This window comes from Narcine bancroftii, chromosome 12, assembly GCF_036971445.1.
Source record: "Narcine bancroftii isolate sNarBan1 chromosome 12, sNarBan1.hap1, whole genome shotgun sequence".
Lineage (NCBI taxonomy): Eukaryota > Metazoa > Chordata > Chondrichthyes > Torpediniformes > Narcinidae > Narcine > Narcine bancroftii.
In genome coordinates this window covers 41,053,776-41,072,579 of record NC_091480.1, presented here as the reverse complement: position 1 = coordinate 41,072,579, position 18,804 = coordinate 41,053,776, and the positions used below count along the sequence as shown (strand labels likewise).

Genomic DNA, 18,804 nt, shown 5'->3' with positions numbered 1-18,804 from the left:
TGTGCAGCATTCATACAGAGGTAGATACTATAGGCACAATGGCCAAGGAACTACACAATAATACGTAGTACAGCAAGAATAATCATGAATATCTGTTCGGTGTTGCACAGCAAGCAGATCAGAGGTTACCTGGACTATACGCAGTCAAGAATTCTTAACTAAGCAGTTATGACAGAGAGACAAAAGGCACGCAGCACAATATTCTCAAATTATAATGCCTTGATAACATGCTCAAAGTAATTGACATCAATTTTATAGCATTATTGTGCAATCCTCAACATGCAACACAGTGAACATTAAAATCAGAAAGGCAACCATGATTTTTAACAATAATTCTCAATTACATAGCAATTTTCTCATAGTAAAACATTCTAACCTCTTCTCGCTGCTACCTTTGGACAAAATGTACTTAAACCTTTTAGGTTCAAGGATAATTTCTTTCCAATAGCTATTAATCTCTTGAACCTCTCCTTAATACATTAATCATGGACTGTCTGCACTATTTCAAGTCACTTTTGCAGTGGGAATTACTCCGAGTATATTATCCATCTTATGATTTGCTATCTCGTTTTTTAATTTAATTCAATTATCTTACTATTATAGCTTTTCTTTAAAAGTATAGGTTGCAGCAAGTAAAATTTTCAGGTACATGTACATAGTGAAATATTTTTTTTCTTTTTTCTTTGGCTTGGCTTCGTGGACGAAGATTAATGGAGGGGTAAATGTCCACGTCAGCTGCAGGCTCGTTTGTGGCTGACAAGTCCAATGCGGGACAGGCAGACACGGTTACAGCGGAAATTTGGTTGGTTGGGGTTGGGTGTTGGGTTTTTCCTCCTTTGTCTTTTGTCAGTGAGGTGGGCTCTGCGGTCTTCTTCAAAGGAGGTTGCTGCCCGTCGAACTGTGAGGCGCCAAGATGCATGGTTTGAGGCGATATCAGCCCACTGGCGGTGGTCAATGTGGCAGGCACCAAGAGATTTCTTTAGGCAGTCCTTGTACCTGTTCTTTGGTGCACCTCTGTCACGGTGGCCAGTGGAGAGCTCGCCATATAACACGATCTTGGGAAGGCGATGGTCCTCAATTCTGGAGACGTGACCTACCCAGCGCAGTTGGACCTTCAGCAGCGTGGATTCAATGCTGTCGGCCTCTGCCATCTCAAGTACTTCGATGTTAGGGATGAAGTGAAATATATACAACAATAAACTCATTATTGTTAATTGCACAATGCCCAGCTCCACAGAGCAAATGAAGCAACCCATTTCTGCGTGACTAGACATCTGAGGCATGAGCTAGTAAGTGGCAAGAAATATTCCTGCCAGAACACCAAGCAATGACCATAGTTAAAACAATGTTGGAGAAAATCAGCAGGTCAAACAGTCCTTTATATAATAAAGATAAAGATAGATAACCAACGTTTCGGGCTTGAGCCCTTCATCACAGTATGGAAAAATGTCGGTCAGCATCCAAACAAAAAGGTAAGGGAGGTGGGGGGAATATTTTCGAGGCAGGAGGTAATAGTTGGAGAAGGGAGAGAGGGCACAGCAGCAAGGGCAGGAGGGATAACTAGGTGAATAGGGGTGGAGAGCTGAAGGAAAGAAGACAGAGGGAAGGGAGGGAGAAAGGAAAGCACGTTAGCAGAAACAGGCGAAGTCGATGTTAATGGCATCCGGCTGGAGAGTGCTCAGACTGAAAATCTGGTGTTGTTCCTCCAACTTACAAGGGGTAGGATAGTACAGAAGGCCATGGACAGTCACTTGAATATGGGAGTGGGATACAGAACTGAAGTGGATGACCACTGGGAGGTCCCAGTCACGAGTGCAGTCGGAGCAAAGGTGTTCACAAAGTGATCTCCCAGTCTGCACCCAAACTTTGATGTGGAGAAGACCACAAAGGGAGCACCGAATGCAGTAAATCAGACCTGCAAATGCACAAGTGAAGTGTTTCTTCACTTGAAAGACCTGTTTGGGGACCCAGACTGTGGTGAGGGAAGAGGTGTAGGTGCAAGTGTGGCATCTCCTGTGGCCACAAGGGAAGGGGCCAGAAGGGTGGGAGTGATTGTTAGGGAAGGATGAGTGCACGAGGGAGTTATAGAGGGAGTGGTCCCTACAGAAGGCAGAGAGGGGAAGATGTGTCTGACGGTAGGATCCTGTTGTAAGTACCAGAGATTCCAGAGGATAATTTATTGGATGCAGAAACTGATGGGGTGGACAAGCAAAATCCTGTGTTTTTTGCATATAGGGGCAGAGGGGGCCAGGGCAGATGAGTGGGAAATGGAGGATATGCTGGTGAGGGCTATTGATGGAGGAGAAGCCATGTTTGCGGAAGAAGGAAGACTCTCCAACAATGTTTATAGTACTTGGTCAATAGCATTATCAACACCAAGTCTCCCACCATCAACACCTCAAGGCTCATCGTCAACCAGAAACTTACCTGGACAAGGTCAGAGGCTTGGTATCCTGCTGCAAGTGCCTCACCACCGGACAATTCAAAGCCATTCCACCAAGGCATGTCAAATAGGTCTTGGAATTCTCTCCACTTGCGTGGAGCTTTACAATTCCAACAACTCTTAAGAGATTCATCACAGTTCAGGACAAAGCAGCCTGCTTGACCGGGACCTAAAATGACCATGCATTGTATTGACACAGATCAAGGTGCTTTGTCATACCTCTATGTATACAATTGCTAAGCACGTGTCCCAGACTATCGCTTCCCCTGACTGCACAGAACTTTTCCATTCATCAAAATCCTCTTTCATACTCTTGGGAAGTATTCTGTACAACATATTGCATACATTAGCAAAACCTTCCTGTATTTGTAATATCTGAAATTCTAAAGATCTCAGTCCCGACTACAGCTCCAGTACTACATCTGGCTACTTAATTAACTGTTCAAAGAAGAAAAAAGGCAAGGGCAGTCCTACCTCAGTAGCTAATAGCAGAGAGCATCTGGAAGAGTGCGGTTTGGTCAACCATCAAAACTTGCAACAGATCATGAAAAACTAGAAGGGTTAGATTCCTATGATCACAGTCAAAGAGGGTGTAATTTCATTTTGGTAAGAATTATTTCAATATTCCAATGGTGCAGAAATGTAATGGTGGGATTCAAACATTGGGTTATGGGTAAAATTGGGAAAACCACAAATTCTCTGAATGTGATTCAAACACATTCACAGGTCACACAAAATGTTCATATTAACTTCTACACACAAGTTCAAAGACTGGAAATCATTTATTTTGACATTTCTTAGAGGCACATTGAATGTTGACAAAAGCCTACAAATCTGTCATTAATTGGTACTGCCCTTGACTGAGCGAGATTCTTGTAACTCATTAAAGTCCAAATGAAAACAGTCCCCCAACCTCTCCACGCAATTACAAGCAAAATATTACTGTAAAACAGCTTTAAAATACCAGAAACTTTAAAAAAGAATATTTAAGTGAAGTTAGTTTCAAACTAATAATTTTAAATCCCATACAGTACTATCCATATCTTGAGACATCTCTGAATATTTTATAACCAATGTTTAATTTCTGAAGTTCGGTCACAATATAGCAAGATCTGCAATAGCAATGGGATTTGTTTTAAATATGCAGTACAGACTTAACTGCACCCTGCTCTGCTCTTCAATGTAATAGTCTTGCAAAACCAATTTCACCCAAAGGCCCCAGCCAGAATTTAAAAATCAAAATCAAATCAGTAGGAATACAATGGAGCACACCGTAAATATCTTTTGAATAAATCCAAAACCTTGCCCATCTGAGAGTCTCAAAAAAATTGCATTCATCCAGAAATTTCAGGCTATCACAAAACAATTTACAACTAATGGAGTACTTTGCATATATTCAAACTGTGTATAAATTCCAAAACGCTGAATTGACCACGACACATTGTTGTTGGTGGGATCTCACTAGTTTGATACAGCGTCAGGAGGAAGCTATTCAGAAGCCTGCTGTGCTATTCAAATAAGTTTGTGGTTTTCTGACTGTAACCACAACTCTATCCCAAGTAACCTTCATCCCTCTGTTTACCAAGAACATATCTACCTCTGCCTGAAAACTGAAGGCTTTCTTTTCCCCTCCCCCCACCACCATTTTGAGGAAAAGGTTTCAAACACTCAACCCTGAAAACAAAAATAAACTTTTACATTTTTATCTCTTAATTTTAAACAAGGACCTCCTATTCTAGATTCTCCCATAAGAGTTGTAACTTTTCTATCCAAGCTGGTGCAGACTTGGGAGAGCAGAAGGGTTCAACTGCCCAGACCTAATGTTGAAGGCTCTGTATAGGTTTTAAACGGCCTGTTAAAGGAGCCAACTGCATTGGTCAGTAAAAATCGTGCAACTTCAGGTCTGTGACCAAGTCCAGTGGCCACAAGGTGTTGCAGACAGGTTACAAGAGACAGGGAAAACACCCCCTATTGAGAAGGCCTTACAGGACCACAGCAGCAGACCAGTGAGGGGCTCAGTGGCTGAGGGACCCACAACAAGCTGCTAGAGAGAGGCTCATGAGAACCAGGTATCGAAGCCAAAATTCAAAAGGGTGCTGAGGGCAAGAAGGGCTCCCAAAGAGCCTCAGCTGCTGAAGGCTTCCTGATCATATAGGAGGTTTGGATCTGGAGCTTGGGCTGCTAATGAATCGAATAGGAGACTGCGGAAGCAGAGACCGCACGAGTGCTGGAGGTGAATCCACAGACACTTTTTGACTTTGAAGGGACTCTTTTGCTTCCCTTTCTGTTACTGTAAGGGGTGCCAGGCAACACTAATGGCAGGCAGAAAGCAATTTTGTGTAATATGACATGTTCTGATAATTACATGACAATAAAGGAATCGTGAATCTTGCATCTTGTATAACATATCAGGAACAAACAGTTATCTTAAAAGAATATGAATGAGAAAAAAAAAATCAATAATCAGGACACCTGATCATCTTCAAAATAGTTCTTTGGGATTTTCTGCATCCAGACACCATCTCATCTGAGATACAAACAGGTCTGGAGATTCAAGTCTCTGAAGTTGGGCTTGAATTCACAAGAGGACAGGAGTATTTTGATAACACTTAAAAATATTCATACCATCCCACTATTCATTTGGTCTGGTAAGAAATCATAAAAGGACAAAATCACTGTAAGGAGAAAGTTACCTTTTCTCTTCAATACTGCTTGACTGAATAGCGTTAGATTTCTAGCAAGCATTCATACTTTACCATTCTGCATTGCTTAAGAGAGAAATGGTAACCGGGCACGGGGAGGTGATGCAACAGAAGCGGTGACATTTCCAGCAATAACATTCCTACCTTAAACTCCCTGCTGAGTTGCGGGGTGTATTCTGAAGTCCACAGCGCTCGAACCAAGGAAGCTAGCTGCTCGGTAACCTCTCCGCGCGAGTCCGATTGGCATTTGTATCGGTATAAAACTCCATTCGATTTAGAGGTTTTGTCTTCCTCCAGCTGTTCGTCCTCCCGCTCCTGACCTTGGGAATCACCTGCCTCGGGAGAGTCCAGGCCCCTGACCGCCAAGTCCCGATATTGTTCCAGGGCAAGGAACTCAGCGAAGAGCTCAGTGTTACTCAAGCATTGTAACACGGCGTTCATGAAGCAGGTGTTGCCATGGTTTTTGAGGCCGGACACGCCGGGTGGCTGCCAGCGATCTGCGGAGGCCGGCAAAAAGCAGCTGTCGGATGAGTAGCTACGACCTGCCACGGCTTGGTGGTTGACGCCGCTCATCATCATGATAATGGAGGAGGCCGAAGTAACGACCCCGACCCCGGGTCCCAATCCAATCCCCATGCCCATGGCTGCGCCAGCTCCTGCTGTTCGGAAGTTCTTGAAGCCGCCATCGTCCTTTTCATCTTCAGCTGATTCCTCGGTTCCAAAGTGTGAAAGGGTGGAAAGAGTCTTTAACACCCGGCTCATGAAACTCCCAACTGAGCGCGTCGATCCCCGCCTGAAAAGTTTCTTGCTGAATGACTTCTTCTCTTTTGGTGCCGACTTGGACATCTTGCTGCCTCCCTCCAAAAAAAAACATGAATTTAAAGATCAACACCTCTCAAAACGGTAAATGAGTTTTCCTTAAATTGCTACAAACATTTTCATGCAATAATTCCAAATGGAAACTTTATTTGTAATTGTGCAATACACAAAAGTGCTGGAGAAACTCGGCGGGTTGAATCTGTGTCATTTAAACATACAAGGGCGAGTTGCGAAATGCAAAGGAAATAAAATGGGAAAGTCTGCAGACACAGTGGTTGAAGTAAAAAAACTCGATGCTGGAAAAACTCAGCAGATCAAACAGTGTCCTTTATATAACAAAGATAAAGATACAGAACCGATGGTTTGGGCTTGGGCCCTTCATCAAGGTCGGTGTGTTAGGGTGCAGCGAGAGAGAACCCCGCAGAACTCCCCTCGGAGAGGGGAGTAGGCATCCCGCCAAGAGATTTTGCAAGGTGTTGCAGGAGCCACAGACACCATGGTGGAAGTAAAAGCACAAAGCTGGAGAAACTCAAGCGAAGAGAGATACATACCCAGTGTTTGAACAAGTTATGGACAAAATTAGTAACAAACCATGGCACAAACGCAAAAAATTTAAATAAAAAGGAATGTCCCGGTTTTAAATTCAGCCGATCGCAATGATCGCAAGGCCATACCGTAAGTGTCAACTTTCCAGAGGCGATGGGCACTGGCGCGCGGTGCTGGCAGCGGGAGACCGGAGAACGCGTGCGCGCCTGACCCCACGCTGACCCCGGCCTTGACGCTCGCTCCAGGCGGCGTTTTTCCCCCTCAGTGAGGTGCCGGATCCACCGGGCGCCGCTGGATTCCCCGGCCCTGCTCCTTCAGCCGGCCGGTGATCGGCATCGCTCCACAATCGTGCTGGCCTGTGGAGGCTCGATTCTCCCCCACCCCCACCCCTTTACCGCCAGTCCCTCAGCCCGCCAGCAAATTTAACTGGAGCTCCTTGGAAATCCGCGGCCTGCGGACTGCCAGCCGCTGTCCGGGCCGACGCCCTGCCTCTGCCTCATTCTCCTCCACCTCCACCACTTCGCCCTCGCCAAGCCACGGCGTGTGTTGCTGGCAGGTTCCACTTCTCCTTCGGCCGTCCACCCCTAATCCCGATTAGTCCGCCCAGCTGCTTCTCTCCACCATCTTTCGGACGGCCCAGCCAGCTCGCTCGCTCCCTCCCTCTCGAGGGCGGCATCCTTCCCCAGTCGCCATGGCAATCCCGGGGTTCTCGCCCTCTCGGGGTTTCCATTGGTTATTGGGATTCAGGCCTCTGTCTCTATTGGACAGAGGTGATGCCTATCACGCTTCTTCTGCCACTTTTGATTGGCTAACTTAGATGTCAATCGTTTACCCCTCCTTGCGGCATTTGATTTAAAGGTAAGGCCAAGACGAAAAGTTAATTCATTGACAAGGGAGGGATTATGATTGTGTGCCTTTGGAATGCACAAACCCGCTTATTTGTTCAGAGTGGGAATTCGATGGGGCGTGGGAAGCGGGTGCAGATCCGCCCCCAGTACACCTGATGATTCATTCAAGCTCCAAGTACTGAAAATCAAAAAAGCACTGCAGATGGTGGAACATTTTAAAATATCATAAAATGATGGAAGCATTCAGCAGGTCAGGCAACATTACTGGAAAGTTAACTTTTCAGGTTAAAAGACCCTTTGTCGGAATTGGGAAGATTCAGGTCTGACACATTTTAAATTTGTAAAACTTGCAACAGGTTAGGAAATACCCATCCATTTCCATCCTCTGCCTCCTGTCACCAAGCCAGTTTTGGATATGAGGAATTTGGCAAACCATGTCTAAAATTGGCTTGGTGTCGGAGGCACTCGGTGCATTCTGATGGGTGTTTGACGAGAACTCTCTAAGAAATGATGTACTGCAGAGATCAAAACAGTGTGGCAAAGGTGAAGATACAACACCAATGTTTCGGGCTTGAGCCCTTCATCAAGGTGTGGGGGAACATGAGAGTTGTCCAAACAAATGGGGGAGGAGGGGTGGTGAGGGTGGGAGATGATAGATGGAGACAGAAAGGAGGTAGGAACTGGAATAACTAAATAAAAGGTTGGGGGGGGAGGTAAGCTGATTCTTGGAATGCAGTGAACTCAGTGATCATGCTCTGGGGTTGGAGGGTGCCCAGATGAAAAATGAGGTGTTGTTCCTCCAATGTGTGGGTGGTCAGGGTGGGGTAGAGTGAAAGGCCATGGACAGACATGTGAGCTTGAGAGTATGACTCAGAATTGAAATGGTTGGCTATGGGGAGGTCGCTTTTGTTGCGGATGGAAAGGAGGTGCTGGGTGAAGCGATCTCCTAATCTGTGACCGGTCTCTCTGATTTAGAGAAGGCCACAGAGGGTGCACTGGATGCAGTAAATGAGTTCTTTGGAAATACAGATGAAGTGTTGCTTCACCAAAAGGTCTGTTTGGGACTTTGGGCCGTGATGAGGGAGGAGGTATGGGTGAAAGTATTACGCCTCCTATGACCACAGTGGAAAGGGCCAGGGGGGGCATGATTGGTGGGGAGGGAAGAATACACAAGGGAGTCACAGAGGGAGCAGTCCCTATGGAAGGCTGAGAGGGGAGGAGAAGGAAAAATGTGTCTCGTGGTGGTAAGTGCCGGAAATTATGGCAGATAATGTGTTGGATGCAGAGACTGGTGGGATGGTAGATGAGGACAAGGGGGATTCTGTGTTTATTGTTTCTGGGGGCATGGGGACTAGGGCAGAGGAATGGGGAATGGAGGAGATGTGGGTGAGGGCCGAGTTAATAGTGATGGAGTAGAAGCCATGTTTGTGGAAGAAGGCAGACATTTCAGAGGCTCTGGACTGGAAGACCTAATCTTGAGAGCAGATGCAGCAGAGACGGAGAAATTAAGAGAAAGGGATCCAGGGGACAGGGTGTGAGAATGAGTAGTCCAGGTAGTTGTGGGAGTTGGAAGGTTTGTAATAAATGTCAGTGGAGAGTCTGTCTCCTGAGACAGAGTTCCGGAAAAGGGAGAGAGTGATCACAGATGGAGCAGGTGAGTTTGAGGTCCGGGTGGAAATTAGCCGCGAAACTGATGAAATTGACAAGCTCATTGTGGGTGCATGAGGACACAGTGATGTCGTCGTCGATATACCGGAGGAAGAGTTGGGGGGTCTTGCCTGTGTGAGCTTGTAGCATGTTTTGTTCCACAAAACCCACAAACAGGCAGGCATAGCTGGGACCCATGTGGGTACTTCTTTAATATGAAGGTAGTAGGATGAGTTAAAGGAAAAATTGTTAAGGGTGAGGACAGGTTCTCCAGACTGCTCAGGTCTGAGGTCCAGGAAAAAGCGAAGAGCTTTGAAGCCTTCTGTGTGGGCAATGGAGGTGTAAAGGGATTGGACATCCCAGGTTCAAGGAATTTGAAGTCTTGGAGGAGGAGGAAGGTGTGTGAGGTGTTGCAGATGTAAGTGGGGAGGGATTGAACTAGGGGAAAAAAGATGGGGTCAAGGAAATTAGTTCAGTGGGGCAAGAGCAAGCAAAGACAATGGGTCTGCCTGGATGGTTAGGTTTATGTATCTTGGGTAGAAGGTAGAAGCAGGCAGTGTGAGGATGGGAGACAATGAGGTTGGTGGCTATGGTGTGGGGGGGGAGGGGGGGGTAAGGTTCCCAGAGTTGATGAGTTGAGAGATGGAGTTGGAGATGGTGGCTTGATGGGCGATGGTGGGGTCCTGTGGGAGGGGTTGATAGGAGGAGGTGTCTGAGAGCTGTCGACTGGCCTCAGCAGACTATAACAACATCACCCCTGTCTGCAGGTTTGATGGTGAGGTTAGGGTAGTTGAGGAGAGAGTGGAGGGCAGAGTGTTCTGAAGAGGTGAGGTTGGAGTAGGAGAGGGAGTTAGTGAAGCTGAGACGGTTGATGTCCCGGTGGCAGTTGGAGATTAAAAAAAGGTCCAGAGCGGGGAGCTGGCCAGGAGGAGGAAGAGGTCTTGAAGCGGGAGAAAGGTTCTTGGTGGGGGGGTGGGGGTGGGTTGGAGAGATGTGGCCAAAGTAATGGGCCTGGAGATGGAGGCGATGGAAGAAGAGTTCAGCATCACTGCGTGCATGGAACTCATTGAGGTGTGGACGGAGGGGGACGAAGGTGAGGCCTATGCTGAGGAAAGAGCGGTCCACCTATGAGAGGGGAAGGTCCAAGGGGATGGTAAAAACCAGGCAAAGGGTCAGAGTAGGATTCGGTGTGGTGGAGGGTGTTGATGGGGGGGGAGAGGGAGTGTTGGAGAGGTCCGAGGATGGAGAAGGGAGGTTGGAGGGAGAGGAGTGTAGGGGGATTGGCAGGGGGAGAAAGGGGGTAGGGAAATGCATGGGGGAGGGAGAGAGAGGTGGGAGAAAAGGATAGGAGGGGTTATCCGAGGGAGGGGAGGAGAAAGAGGATAGGTGGATAGAGGGTAGGAGTGGAAGAGGGGGGCAGAGGGTAGAGTAGTGAGAAGTTGGGGAAGGAAGAGTGGGGGGGTTAGTAAAGAGAGATCAGGGCTCCAGATGTAGTCAGTGTCTGGAGCCACATGGGACGAGTCAGCGAAGAAGGCTCCAGCATCTTCTGCAGGTCCAGTGCTGGAGTCGACAGCAGTGATGCCAGGACCTGCAGTGAGTGGGTGGTCAGAGCCTGGGTTTGTGTGGGCAGTGGGGTCGTTGGAAGCTCTGTCGGGTCAGCGACCAGGGCCCCGATACCGGTAGGAGATGGTGTCTGCGGCTCCAATGAGTAGGGTGATGGTGTGGGTGGCCATGGCGGTGGGAGCTCTGTAGTGTAGGTGGCCGGGGTGGTGGGAGCTCTGGTCGGCAGGCGACTGGGGCTGAGATGGAGATCCATGTGGAAGGTCGCAGAGGCTGCAGTCTCCAGAAGGCGAGCTTACGATCCTTGATGGATGCCAGGTGAGTTGAACGCGTGGATCCGGCGGTGGATGTTCTACAGGAGGGGTCCGCTGCAGGCCATGACTTAGTGCAGAGATCATGAAAATTGGAGGAATTGTAGACATTTCTTTATATCTGGGTACTGGAGGGCACAAGTGAAACACTCCTTTCATGAATCTTTTGATCAGGGGGTGGTTCATCATTGCATGCCCAGAGTCCTAGAGCATCAAGAAAGCAACCAGCTGTTTTCACCAAGTTGTAGCTGGCCCCCTGCACATAAAACATATCATTTGGAAAACTCAATACACCTCCAATAGAGGCTGACTGTTCATTCAGTCTGTTTTAGGCACAATACTTTCTCCATTTCCCCACATAGGAGGCACACTGTTTCTGAGTAGACTTTCTCCAAGATTCCCACAGGATGACCAGAGTTCTAGGCTGCAGAGCATTCATGTCGATCTTCGTTCTCCGATCCTGCAACCTAACAGACTTAAGTGAGATAATATCTTTGTTTTTTGTGAATACTAATGGACTCCCCACCAAAAGCCTTAGGAGTATGGGGAACCAACATTGGGAAGGCCAATTTGGCACTACTAGCAGCCCCGAGGCCCCGATCCCCTGTATCTTATTCAGGCATTTCGACACCAAGGTGAATGGGAGAACCCATAAAAGTTATATTTAGCCCAATCTAGGGTAAAGGCATCAATGACTGCCGCTTGGGGATCCGGCAGCCAGGATATGAACCTCAGAACCTGAGCATTCAGCCGGGATGCGAACAAATCTATCTCCAGCATGCCAAAGGTGTCTGCTAGCAGTTTAAAGTATTTCTTCCCCAGAATCCACTCAGTGCTATCATTGAATTTCCTGGATATCAGGTCCACCTGGGTGTTTATCCGGCCCAGCTGTAACCCAAATATTTCTCTGAATGCACCAGTGCAAAGTCTCAATGGCTCGCTTGTTACAGGAGGCGGATTTAAGACCTCCCATATTATTTGAGGTAGGCTACTGCTGAAGTGTTATCCAACCTCAGCAATACACGAATGTCAGCTTCCCTTGCTCAGAATTACTTTAGTTCTAATAAGCCCGTCAGCATTTCCAAATAATTGATATGGGATTTTGAGGCCTCCCTGAGCTCTCTGTCCATCCATCTGCCTCCAGCAGAGACCTTTAGATTTGTGGCTCCCCAAACTTCACCACTAGTGTCTGACCTACCTCCAGGTCCACCTTTCTGAGCTCGATCCTCACATAAGCCAGCGAGATATCGTTAATCTGCCATACAAGATTGGATGTGGCCTCTCTGGTTAATCTCACAGGCCTGTCAAAATGTCCCCTAGCTGCCTTAAGAGCTGATATTTTGCCCCTTTTGAGGAACCTGTAATGTACTTCCGGGAAAGCCACCACCAATTTCCAAATCAACCTGGCCACCTCTCTTATGGAGGGATGAGTCTCTGTCATGAGCCCTCTGCAGGCTGTCCTAATCACTGCCACTTTATCCTTGGGCAGCGTAACTTACATGGCTTCTGTATCAGTAATGAACCCAAGAAATTTTAGCTTCTTAGCAGGTACTAGCACAGATCTCCCAGAGTGAATAAGACACCCCACGTGGCTTAATAATCTTGAGGTGGCAACTACTGCCCTTTTTGTTTCCTTGAACGACCTGCCAATAATAAGGGTATCATTTCGGTAACCCATTACCATGCACTCCTCTTTCCTGAGCCTTGCAAACACTGGCTTCAATAACTTGGTAATTGCCCTGGGCGCGGAGCTCAGCCCATTCGGCAAAGCCTTATACTGCCATAGCTCTTGCTTCCAGGTAAATTTCAAGAATTTCCTGTATAATTGACAGATTGCGACCGAATAGTACGCGTTTTGCAAATCTCTCGAGGCCATGTAAAAGCCCTTACGTAACAGCGGCATCATCGAAAATAAGTTACCTATTTTAAAATGTCTGTACAAGACATTAAGATCTGATAGATCCAGTATCACTCTAGTGCTGCCACTTCTTTTAGGTCACGTGAAGATATTCAATACAAATTCATGTTTTTCATGACTACAACGTTCAATAACATTTTTCTTTTTTAATGCCATGATCTTGGCATATATAGCTTCCGTCAGTTGCGAGCTGCATGTATATGTATATAGACCCTTCCTCCTTATTGGAGGGGGTTTCTGGGGATCAAATTCGATTTTATAGCCCTTCAAAGTCTGCTGAATAATGGTAATATTACACCATCTATCATAGAATAGTTAACTGACCGCCAACTGTTAAAACCTTGTAATTATCAAGGGCACTCAACTGTTTTTGTGTAGCATTCACTTCCTCGACCCGCCTTGTCTGTGGGCTGGTGCATTCTGGGCCCACCTCCGTGAAGGACTTTGAGCAGGAAAGTTCTACTGCCGCTGTCTCCACGGAAGGCGTTGCCCTAAAAAAGGCTACTTGGAGCGGGAAGCCACCTCGGGTTGCCCGCTTAACTTCCCCCGCATACCTGCAATAGTGGTGAAACATCACAGGTTCTCTTACCTGTGCTCTAGAAGCTCTGGCCACACCAGCCGCTGCCTTCGGCTGCTCATTCAAATCTTTCATCTGTTTGCTGAGATTGTCACCAAATAGAAATTTCATTACAGGGTTAGATGGTCAGCACAAATGAGTGTATCTTACATTTAGGTTGGGCTTAATCTGCTCCTTCCCTAAGGCATTTTGCATGGGATAACAGCCCCAGTGTCTTGTGTCTCAGATAGACCATGTGAGAGCATTTGTGCGAATGCAGTGACCCCTGTAATCTTTGCAATTTCATGTCTTTTGTCCTTGTGGGAACGTTCAAATTGTCCCATATCGCAGGGTTTACCTTAGGCTCCATTTCTTAATAGACTCCTAGTACCGTCTCCTGAAAAGCACTTGATACAATACAAGTTATTGACCCTGCAATATCATCCTTCGGTACTGCAAACTTTGCAGCAATCGCTGGTATATAGCTCTCATCCTGACTGGCCTGAGGATTTTGGTGACTCAGCCTCCATTACTGGCCCTTCATCATCGTCCCATGTATAATCATAGAGGTTCTCCCCCTGCTCCAATGGTGTTGGAAATTTACTCACCATGACATTTACTTATCCAGACAACTTACAATTTTGTCGCTGGTCAAGGGCTCTGCTCTCAGGCAGGCCTTACTCTTGAACCCCAATCGAGTGGGTGCCCGTCATGCAGACACCATGCCCTTCCTCAGGCTTTTTCTGTGGCTGTCGGTTAATCTCGCCCATTGAGCGGGTGGCTTCACTACGCAATTAGTGAAGTTTAAAAACCAGGTTCTACCTGCTCTTGTGTGGGGTACTCCCCTTCACTGCCACTCGATGTACTGAGATCCAATCGCCTCATGCGGTGCCATAATGGTATCACTGCTTGTTTTTTGAGAATTCGACTTCCACGAAGCCAGGTCGGTGCAGCCAGACTTGGACCCCACCTTCAGTGAAGGTAGATCTCTGTCGCCTGATCCCACCCCCAGCAAATGTAGATCGGCCTTGCTGCTATCAATTTCAGCCCCCACCTTCACCTTCACCAGGTCAGGGCAGCCAGCCTTGGGCCCCACCTTCAGTGAAGGTAGCCCTTTGCTGCCTGATCCTACCCTCAGCAGAGGTAGATCGGCCTTGCTGCTCCTCAGCTGGGTCACTGCGCCCTGCTGGACTTTTGGCACTGTCGAATACTACAGGGGCTCTTCTTGGAGGCCTTCCTCCTCTGGCTCTCCACCCCAGCCTTTCTTTGGGACCTGGGAATCTCCCGCTGGTCGACCCGGATCTTTTTCTATACACCTCCCCCTCCGGTCGTCCCAGAATTTTTTCCGCTCACCTCCATCTCTGGAGTGCTAGTTCGAGGTTTTGATTCTATTTGTAGATCGCTCTTCCTGCGATCTAACAATGTTTTAGTGCTTTTTCCGCTCCCACACGAAAACTCATACTGCTCCTCTGCAAGTCATGGATGTAATGACTGCGCATGCGCGGATGGGATCTCACGTTGGTGAACCAACGTCCGTTGCGAAGAATAATAATAATTTATTGTCATGAACAAGTCACAAAATTTGGTGTTTTGCCACAGCATCTCTGTGCAAACACTCATGAACCATCTTACAACAATAATATATATAAAAAAAGTAATGCACTAAAAGTAAGAGTGTGTCTTTGGTTCAATGATCATTCAGGAATCAGATGGCAGTGGGGAAGAAGCTGCCACGAGTGCTTGTCTTTAGGCTCCTGCACCTTTTTCCCGATGGTAGCAGAGTGAAGAGGGCATGGCCTGGGTGGTGGGGGTCTTTAAGGATAGAGGCTGCTTTTTTTAAGATATCGCCTCATGTTAATGTCCTGATGGAGTGAAGTCTGGTGCCTGTGATGTCGCAGGTCGAGTTTTTCCTTGTCCTGAGAGTTGGCACCTCCATACCAGACAGTGATGCAACCAGCCAGAATACTCTCCATGGTGCACCTGTAGAAGATTTTGGGAGTCTTCAATGACAAACCAAATCTCCTCAAACACCTCACAAAATATAGCTGCTGGCGAGCCTTCTTCATGATTGCATCAATGTGGAGGCTCCAGGACAGATCCTTGGAGATGCTGACACCCAGGAATTTGAAGTTCTTGACACTCTCCACTACTGAGCCCTCGATGCGGACTGAGTCATGTTTCCCTAACTCCTTCCTGAAGTGCACAATCATCTCCTTGGTCTTGCTGATGTTGAGCACAAGGTTGTTGATGTGACACCACTCAATGAGCTGATCTATCTCCCTCCTGTATGCTTCCTCATTGTCGTTTGCGATTCTGCCAACAACTGTGGTGTCATCGGCAAATGTGTAGATGTGTAGACTTCATCACCAACATGTAAGTACTCAAGCTGGCAGAGTCCGCAAGCATCGAATCCACGCTGCTGAAGACCCAACTGCGCTGGGTGGGTCACATCTCCAGAATGGAGGACCATCGCCTTCCCAAGATCGTGTTATATGGCGAGCTCTCCACTGGCTACCGAGACAGAGGTGTACCAAAGAAGAGGTACAAGGACTGCTTAAAGAAATCTCTTGGTGCCTGCCACATTGACCACCGTCAGTGGGCTGATATCGCCTCCAGCCTTGCATCTTGGCGCCTCACAGTTCGGCGGGCTGCAACCTCCTTTGAAGAAGACCGCAGAGCCTACTTCACTGACAAAAGACAAAGGAGGAAAAACCCAACACCCAACCCCAACCAACCATTTTTTCCCTTGCAACCGCTGCAACCATGCCTGTCTGTCCCGCATCGGACTTGTCAGTCACCAACGAGCCTGCAGCAGACGTGGACATACCCCTCCATAAATCTTCGTCCGCGAAGCCAAGCCAAAGAAGATAGTATTGGAATTGTGCCTGGCCACACAGGTAAAGGTAAAGTTTCTATTATTGTCATGTAACACTACATTTAAAATGTAACATACATGAAATACTTAACTTTGTCTACCATAAGGAAGACTGAGTGTCTCCACTTTGTCCAGAAATGAGGCTCCAGCAAGGAACGAACTTGCGACCCCTGTTTACAAGACCAGTGCTCTAACTGCTGAGCTATTGGGGCCATCGTAGGTTATATAAGGTTAATAGTGTTTTTCCCCCTTAAGGCAGAGGAATCTGGAATAAAAATTTTATGATTAAATGAGACAAATTTAAAGGAAATCCAAGAGAAAGGTTTTCCCACTCAGAGGCTGGTAATTATCTGGGAAAAGAAATTGCTAGAGGAGGTATTACTGGTATAATTACAGCATTTAAAAACATTTGGTCAGGTACTTAGATAGGAAAGGTGTAAGATCAGATACAATTTATTGTTAAGTGATAAAACAGAAATGTAATATTGCACAAAATTGCCTTCCGACTGCCTTAAGACAAGCAAAGATTCACTATTAGCATTTTCCAGGGTCCCTTACATTCAGAGAAAGAAAAGTAAAAGAGAGTACCCCAAAAGTCACCGAGTGTCCATCGATTCCCCTCCACCACTTCCACAGCTACACAGAGATCAGTCCAACCATCAGCAACCCAAGCTCCAGATCCGAACCTCCAATACGATTAGGAACCCTTCAGTGTCCTCGGCACCCTCTCGCATCCCATTTCCATACCCCTTCAGCCAGTTTTGAGCCAATCAGCTTGTTTGCAGCCTTGGGCGAGTCTTCTGGACACAATCTGTGGCAGCCCAAAACCTCCATGGGTTTTTTGCCTCGAGCAGCCGCACAAGACTCCAGTTCAGTTCAAACCATCAGCAACCCGAGCCCAGTTCCAAACCTCTGACATGATAAGGAAGGGTTCAGCACCAAGAGCCCTTCTTGCCCTTAGCAGCCTCTCAATCCCAGTTCCTAAACTTGGTTCTCATGTACCAGTCTCCAGCAGCCTGGTGGGAGTCCTTTGCCCTCAAGTCACCAACAGCCCACAGCCAGCATGTGTCCTCCATCCGCCAAGCCCCTTGCTGGTCCGCCACCATGGTCAGATTCAGAATTCAGATTTATTGTCAGACTACATACATGACATCACATACAACCCTGAGATTCTTTTTCCTGCAGATGAGGCGGAATTAACATTTATTAGGAGTGCAGAAAAACTGTACTCAATGTACACGTAAACAAATAAACTGTGCAAAATAAAAAAAATCAGAGCAAAATTAAGAGTCCTTATAAATGAGTCCCTAACTGAGTTTGTTCTGGAGGAGTTTAATAGTGGAGGGGGGAGCACCTGTTCCTGAACCTGCTGGTATGTGGCACCTAGACCTCTTTTCTGATGGTAGCAGTGAAAACAGAGCATGGGCTGGGTGGTGTCAATTCTGCTGCTGCTCAATGGCAGCATTCCTTGTAGATGTACTCAATGGTGGGGAGGAATTTGCATGTGATGTCCTGGGCTGTGTCTACTATCTTTTGCAGGGCTTTACACTCTGGGGTATTAGTGTCCCCATACCAGACCATTCTTATGGTTGTTTCCTTTGCATCTCCTTCTCCACTGTGGGGGAGGGGGTGGAGGGGAATGTGGGGGAGGGGGTGGAGGGGAATGTGGGAACTGGTGCCCTGCACCAGTCTGCTGCTCCCCTGGAGACTACAACCCCTTGACGCTGCTACTGAACACAGGCATTGCCACCTTGGGCCCAGAACCCATGGTTTTGGGATTTTAAATAAAACACTGTCAGTTCCTTTGACAGGTCGTTTAAGGGAGCCTTTGGCAGTTGGACTAGGCAGTTACAGCTGTGCTGCCATTTTATTGAGGCGTAGATATGAGGCAAATGGAATGATCATAAATGGCCATTGTGGTATGCATGGACGAGATGGACTGATTTACTGTGTTTGTATGGTTCTATATTTTTTATCATTCTATATAAAAATGATGTAATTAGCTTGAAACCCAGCTGTAAGGCAGTAATCACCATATTACAACAAGTGTCATGTGCTAGTGAGTATTATGTCTGACCGGATAAGTGTTCGATGGGGTTTTAGGTCCCTGAGGAAGTGAGAATGTTTCTGGGGAAGGTGGGATCTCTGTGAACCAGAGGAGCTGCAACTCACCGGAAAATGGACCAATATTCCTGTGGCACGGTTAGCGTAGCAGTTAGCAAAGCTCTATTACAGCACCATTTCATCAGATTCAAGGATCGACAATGAGATAGACAACAGACTCGCCAAGGCAAATAGCGCCTTTGGAAGACTACACAAAAGAGTCTGGAAAAACAACCAACTGAAAAACCTCACAAAGATAAGCGTATACAGAGCCGTTGTCATACCCACACTCCTGTTCGGCTCCGAATCATGGGTCCTCTACCGGCACCACCTACGGCTCCTAGAACGCTTCCACCAGCGTTGTCTCCGCTCCATCCTCAACATCCATTGGAGCGCTCACACCCCTAACGTCGAGGTACTCGAGATGGCAGAGGTCGACAGCATCGAGTCCACGCTGCTGAAGATCCAGCTGCGCT

The 18,804-nt window shown here is 47.2% G+C and overlaps 1 protein-coding gene across 3 annotated transcripts in view; it reads right to left on the bottom strand.

Annotated features, from left to right (window-relative positions):
- Window positions 1-7,204, bottom strand: part of usp31 (ubiquitin specific peptidase 31) — a 157,751-nt gene extending 150,547 nt beyond the window's left edge. The window contains exons 1-2 of one of the 3 annotated variants that reach the window (XM_069906522.1): window positions 6,639-7,204; window positions 5,290-6,003 (exon numbers count right to left, since the gene is read on the bottom strand). In XM_069906522.1, the coding sequence (XP_069762623.1) occupies window positions 5,290-5,991 (702 nt within the window). In that variant the 5' untranslated portion in view covers window positions 5,992-6,003; window positions 6,639-7,204. The remainder of the gene's footprint in view (window positions 1-5,289; window positions 6,004-6,638) is intronic. The other 2 variants (XM_069906523.1, XM_069906524.1) reach the window with 2 other exon arrangements.
- Window positions 7,205-18,804: the final 11,600 nt, after the last annotated feature.